This window comes from Entelurus aequoreus, linkage group LG02 (genome assembly GCF_033978785.1).
Source record: "Entelurus aequoreus isolate RoL-2023_Sb linkage group LG02, RoL_Eaeq_v1.1, whole genome shotgun sequence".
In the NCBI taxonomy this organism is placed as follows: domain Eukaryota; kingdom Metazoa; phylum Chordata; class Actinopteri; order Syngnathiformes; family Syngnathidae; genus Entelurus; species Entelurus aequoreus.
The window spans coordinates 20,425,536-20,432,936 of record NC_084732.1 but is presented as its reverse complement, the minus strand read 5'-3'; the positions used below and the strand labels follow the sequence as shown (position 1 = coordinate 20,432,936).

The window sequence follows — 7,401 nt, the reverse complement described above, 5'->3', positions numbered from 1 at the left end:
ATATATATATATATATATATATATATATATATATATATATATATATATATATATATATATATATATATATATATATATATATATATATATATATATATATATATATATATATATATATATATATAAGAAATACTTGAAAATATATACACCCTCCGCTACCCCCTCCACCCCGCCCACATCTCCCGAATTCGGAGGTCTCAAGGTTGGCAAGTATGCCGGTACTTTTCAGAGGCGGTATCGTACCGAATATGATTCATTAGCATACTTGCCAACCCTCCCGATTTTCCCGGGAGACTCCAGAATTTCAGTGCCTCTTCTGAAAATCTCCCGGGGCAACCATTCTCCCGAATTTCTCCCGATTTCCACCCGGACAACAATATTGGGGGCGTGCCTTAAAGGCACTGCCTTTAGCGTCCCCTACAATCTGTCGTCACGTCCGCTTTTCCTCCATATAAACAGCGTGCCGGTCCGGAACACATAATATATGCGGTTCTTACACACACGAGGGAATGCAATTCATACTTCATCAACAGCCATACAGGTCACACTGGGGGTGGCTGTATAAACAACTTTAACACTGTTACAAATATGCGCCACACTGTGAACCCACACCAAACAAGAATGACAAACACATTTCGGGAGAACATCCGCACCGTAACACAACATAAACACAACAGAACAAATACCCAGAATCCCTTGCAGCACTAACTCTTCCGGGACGCTACAATATACACCCCCGCTACCACCAAACCCCGCCCCCCCCCATCTCCTGAATTCGGAGGTCTCAAGGTTGGCAAGTATGTTCATTAGTATTGCGATACTATACTAATACCGGTATATTGTACAACCCTACAAGGAAGTGTTTAAAACATGTTAGGGACCAATAAAAAAAATAGCTGTGGGCCGCAAATGGCCCCCAGGCCGCACTTTGGACGACCCCTGGTTTAAAGTGTTAGCATGTTTAGCTAAGTTGGTTAGCATGTAGTTAGTATCAAAGAGGAGTGGTTAGCAGTGTTCGGGGGCGTATCTTCTCCACTCCACGCTTCTACCTTTAGTGGGGCAGAAGGAGGCTGGACTGCTTCAGAAACATCACATCCATGCACCCAAGTCGAGCGTCCTTTCACTTATTTTCGGTGCTACTCCGGCTGGCTTGGCTACTTCTGGCTCGCCAATCAAGGTGCAAAGGAGCGCCGAGGAATGGGGGAGTAACTTTTACGGGGACTTTTTATCACTGTCTTCGCTACATCTGAGCCGGGGGTTGGGTGGGGGGTTTACAACCAGAGGGAGGTGGACCTTGCTCACTCACTTGCCCGCTCAGTCACTCACTTACTGCCGGTCTTTTGTATCCAACCGCCGCTCCATGACGGAACATCTCTCTGGACTTCCACGGGGATGAAGCGGGCGTAGAGGTGGAATAAAACAAACGTACACGTCTGCGAGACTACCGCCGAGCTCCGCCGTTTGTCTCTCCGAGGGTGCGCTTGGATTTTTAGACCGAAAGGTACCGCCGTTGCTCGGTGCGCCACAGCCGCGCGGAACCCCTCTATCCCCTCGCACATCATGGATGTACGTTTTTATCCCAATGCCGGTGGAAATTCTATTCCCGGAGAGCCGCCTAACCTGGATTTCGCCCATTGTTTGGGCTACTACAACTTTAACAAGGTGAGCTTGGCTGCTTGGTTTGATTTTTCACTACGTTAGTGCAATTAACTCCACCAGTGTACCACTTTAGACAGTACCTTAAACCCCGACACTTCATTGAGCTTGTTTCTACAAACTTTTACTTTCTTTCTTTGCAGGGTGCATTAACAAAAACATGCATACATGTTCCAAATGTGATTAGTGATATAGGAGTGATATTATAGTCAAAGACAATTGCACTGCTGCAGAAGTGATGCAGAAACAACACAAAGTACTACTACTGCACTAGAATAAGTAGTTTGTGTCATATAGTTATAGTTGTATTGTTGTATCATAACAATAAGGTACAGCAATAGTTGTTGTATTCAAATTATGACTCATAATGTACCGTGGTAGCAATATAAAATATAACATATATGTAATATTTACATATTATGTATACAGTATATTATGCATCATACATCAGTATATATCATATACTGCATATATAATATGTAAATATTACATATATGTAATATATGTATATATATATTATATATTACATATATAAAATATATATGTAATACATAATATATCAGTATATATCATATACTGCATATATAAAATGTAAATAGTACATATATGTTATATTTCATATTGCTACTACGGTACATTTTTAATCTACTTTATACCTGCATTATCCTTTCCATCCTTACACTTTCCATCCTTTGTAACTGAGCTACTGTGTGGAACAATTTCCCTTGTGGATCATTAAAGTTTGTCTAAGTCTAATAATAAGGTAGTCATTAGAATACTCTGGCAGTTGTTTACCTTAAACAATATAAGGGTGAAAAATATATTTTACCTGCCTATTTAAGAAACCGCAATGTTTATTACTATGGATGTGAATGTTACAACAACTCACGATTCGATTTCGATTCTCAGGGCGGTTCTCGATTCAACGCGATTTTTTGATTAAAAACGATTCTTATTTTTTTATTTGGTATATAAATGGTAATAAAACCCGTTCAAAACGGGTTACAGGTTACAAATGCAGGCATGGCCTAAAACACTTATTTTTAAAAACAGATTCTTAAAAAAATATACATTTGAATCTATTCTTGAAAATCATCAATCGATTTGGTATCGTAATGACATAAGTATCGCTATACGTATGTGAATAGATTTTTTTCAGCACCCTTATATTACTTATTTATGGTTTTTACGGTATTTACTATAATGATAACCCAGTAGAATGCGATTTTCAGTTAGCATTGGCGTTCTACGCTGAAATAGTTCTTTTTGTGCTTTTGGTGGACATTTTCAAAGTTTATGTGGGAATTTTTAACCAAAACAGTAAAAATAAACAACTTTTGATCACTCTTTTATACTACAACAGTGTGGTTTTTGAAATCGAAAGCAAAAACACAGCGGGAATACAGTCGTCTCTCGTTTAATGATTCCCGGGCGCGGCGCCGCTGCTGCCCACTGCTCCCCAAGGGGATGGGTCAAATGCAGAGGACAAATTTCACCACATCTAATGTGTGTGTGACAATCATTGGTACTTTAATCTTAATTAATCTTAATCTTATCGCTCTGTGATAAATTAATTTCCGTGAAGTAGGAGTCATTAGTTATGAATCAAATATTTTCATAGCTAGCCGAGAGCATAACAAACTTGTTTACTGTCTTCTAAATATGTTTTCAAACATAATGGGAGCCATCTAGACATGCAATAATACTTTTTAGTCACACTAAACATTGTTTATTGCAGTAGAGTAACGCTGCCTAAGGCTAAGCCAATCAGTGACCACGATACTGAACAACACGCTGTGATTGGTTTGGTGTTCTCTGGTGGCCAATACTACTGGATAATTAATATTTTTAGTTAATTAGCCACGTCATGCTTGAAAATGTTTAATTTCTGACCAAAAAAATGGTAGAATATGCTTTATAAAAATAGACTTAAAAAAAAAAATCCCTAATGTGGTGAAGCCGCAATATTTGAAGCACAATATGGCGAGGGATGACTGTAAATTCAAAACGACGCCAGAACCCTAATTTAATCATGAATTTGGACATTTAACTATGACCAGCAGGAACAAATTACTCCTACAACCCCCAATCGTCCATCCAAATATCTGCAGAGTAACATATTAATAAATGTGTTTTTGGGTTTGTAGAAAACGTCATTATCGGCCTTTTTTTTGCAGCTCAGCGTGAATTTGGGATTGTTTTTACAATGTTGTCATCTTCACGTTAAAACCTAGTTCTTGTGCTAGTATTAACCAAATATGGTTTCTTGTAGGGGTGTTAAAAAAATGGTTTTCCAATGAATCGCGATTCTTGTAACAAATCGTAATTGATACCAAAAAAAATCCATTTAGAGATTTTTTTCCCCCCAAAATGTGTCCTGTCTCGCCACTTTAGTAAAAGTTTGGGTAGAATCTTATCAAACAAAACTGTTTTTATTTTAGGTAATATATACATTTATCAGAGCTGTTTATCTATTTTATGGAGTAATGTAGTTAGTCGTAGAACTGGCACCGAATGTTATAAAAAAAGTATTGATTTTTGAATCGAGAATCGTTTTGAATTGAGAATCGATTCTGAATAGAATCGTTACCCTCAAGAATCAAATCAAATTGTGTGGTGAGCAAAGATTTACAGCCTTAGTTTCTTGCCCTTTTATGAATTTTGAATGTAGAATGTGCCTGAAGGATTAGATTGATGGATGACATCCCTGTTGTTGTTGTTTCGATTGCGAACTATTTGAGACAAACTCAACAGCGCCTCTGCTGGTTGTAGCCATGCAGTGCCCCCTTTTATACCATACCATACCATACCAACTTTATTTATAAAGCCCTTTAAAAACAACCACAGTTGAAAGACACCTCAATTGCCTCACAACATTGAAGTGTAGTTTAGAGCATTAGAGTATTGCTGTTATATATTTGATTAAAAATAAAGAGTGCTCGCATATTTGGTATCCGACCTGAGTTGGGGGTTTAAACTATAACTAATGGAGCAAGTGACGTTCTCCATTAACATTTTTTTTTACTCACTTTGCACACATAAATGCTTGTAAAGCATGAGCGGGGAGTTGTGGTATGTTTATTAGCCTCACATTGTTACATAAGCCACTGCTTTTGTGATATGATGTCAGCGGTGTAACATTTGAACCATTGGACCATGCCGCCATCCATCACCCTGACATAAAAACAATCTCACAACTGCTGTCGCCCTCTTCCCGTCCCCTACCCCCCTAAAAAAACAATAGTCCACCGTAACAACCTCTAGGTTATTGGGGTCCATCTAATGTCGCTCCATACAGTTGCCGGATTTGTCGTAGTGTTTCATCAGCTTCATTCTTAGTCCAAGTTGTCATATGTGTATGATTTCATCATGTCTTCATCAGCCTCTTTGATTTATTGTAAGTCTCTTTTTTCCTGCAAATTCCCCAGGTCAAGTGTAATCATATACTGTATAACGGTTAATTGGTCTCAATGCAAAAAGAGGGAAGAGGAGGGGTGTGATATTACCCGATATATCTCCACCAGTTATGCTGGAAAAAGAGTGATGGTGCTGGAGCTATAGTGTTTGGTGCTAATTACAATGCTGTTTGCATGGTGAACAAATTCTCCACTTTGCATGTATCATTCAAATCATCACACACCCCACTGAGAGTTTGCACTCGTGCGGCGTTAAGCAGAGCACTTTTAAATCTATTTATACACAGTGGCAGGCTCTTTAGTAACTACTCGCATTTGATTTTTCCCAATTCCTAAACTGGCGATATGTTTTCAAAGCGGCAGCGCGGAGACTATTCAACCTTAATGACGACAGAGATGGAAGGACTCAGAGGCACATTTGGAGACATCAGTGGTTCAGAGAAATCCAAAGAGTGACACCGAGTTAATTAGGCACTCGAGTCGTGACTAATGAAGATGAGATGAAGGAAGATCGTGCCACAATTCACACAAAAGAAAAAAAAATGCCTCATGAAATATTTTTGGATTAAACAAGACACGTGTTCAACTTTCATTGTCATGCTCTTTTATCAAATCTGTCTCGTCGAATGCCCCTGAAGTTTTACCGTGTGAAATTGGAGTGCAATGTTGGTGTTAAACATAGCCTCAGTCAATCAGAGATCCTGAAAAATAACAGTTGATCACACCTGTGCCTTTTTACACTGATCCCGACAAAGAGGGATGTTGCTGAAACTGTGCGATTTCACACCCCGCGTCTGAAGTTAGACAGCGACAATTACCTTCAACACAACAGGGTGGGAGAAGTGAGTCGTGGGCTTTGCATAACACCCTTACACACTTTACGTGAACTGTGAATGTGGACACGGACATATTTGAATGACGCACCGGAGAAGTCAAGTGATGTGTACCAAAGGTAATGCTTGAACGTCCAGTTTGTTGAGTCGGGACGAGACAGAACACATTGAAACACGTCAAACACAGCTTCTCAATATTGTTGTGGATAAATGTTCGTTGTTTGGATGTTTGTGGCTGCACGCCGCAGACTAGCTGCAGCTTGTGTGATGCGCATTGTCAATGCTGCATTGGGGCTGACTCACCAGGTAGGCTGCTAACCGGTACAATGTATTTTTATTGGTTTGTTTTTTTAAATTAGTCTTCCGCTTATCTTTTGCACTAACTTTCTCAGTTGCGACAGTTGTAATCACAACTTTTGGCTTTTTATTCAAGCAAAGCAGTAACAAAGACCTGCTCAGTGGCCTTGTGGTTAGAGCGTCCGCCCTGAGATTGGTAGGTCGTGAGTTCAAACCAAGTTCATACCAAAGACTATAAAAATGGGACCCATTACCTCCCAGCATCAAGGGTTGGAATTGGGAGTTAAATCACCAAAATGATTCCCGAGCACAGCCACTGCTGCTGCTCACTGCTCCTCTCACCTCCCAGGGGGTGGAACAAGGGGATGGGTTAAATACAGAGGGTAATTTCACCACTCCTAGTGTGTGTGTGACTATCAGTCAGTGTTTCCCATAAACTGCCAAGATACCTGTGGCGATGGGGGCTTGGCTATGGGCGTGGTCACCATGACATCATCGAGTAATTTGCATTATTTACTACAATGATATGATTTTCTCTAAAAAGGCTCAAAAAATGTATACTTACTAATTAATAATAACAGTTTTGTTTTAAACGTCCATCCATCCATCCATCCATTTTACAATATAATTACAACACTTTATGTACATATTTATATACATATTTGAACAATAAGTTATTCACTGAAATATATTTATTAATTGTGGTTCTTACAAAAAATATATCTTATAAAATATAAAAGCTAAAATGTCTCTTAAAGCTCTGCCCCTTTAATTAGTGCATACTAAATAATTTAACTTTAGCCTACTACTACAACCATATTATTTACCAGCAACATAAAGTGAAACAGAGGCAGACGTGTCCTGCCACAGTCAGTAACAAATAAACAGAAAACAGTAGTGGTGAAATACAAATAAGGCAACAAGAGAAGTATCCTACACTTGTCTTTTGTAAAGTAAATCTGAACAGCCTATATGGGCATCTACATCAACTATATGATTTGCCTTAGAAGCTGGACAGGACAAAAAAAAAATTACAAAAAAAAAAAAAAAAAAAAAAAAAAAAAAAAATATATATATATATATATATATATATATATTTTAATTTTATTTTATTTGTGGCGGACGTAATTCTTTCGTGGCGGGCCGCCACAAATAAATGAATGTGTGGGAAACACTGATCAGTGGTACTTTAACTTTAA

The 7,401-nt window shown here is 38.6% G+C and overlaps 1 protein-coding gene across 1 annotated transcript in view; it reads left to right on the top strand.

Moving 5' to 3' along the window:
- Nucleotides 1-1,251: 1,251 nt before the first annotated feature.
- The window catches only part of LOC133662748 (TOX high mobility group box family member 3-like), a 165,773-nt gene continuing 159,623 nt past the window's right edge, over nt 1,252-7,401 (top strand). Inside the window, exon 1 of the mRNA XM_062066882.1 lies at nt 1,252-1,662. Within this exon, the coding sequence (XP_061922866.1) occupies nt 1,561-1,662 (102 nt within the window). The 5' untranslated portion in view covers nt 1,252-1,560. The remainder of the gene's footprint in view (nt 1,663-7,401) is intronic.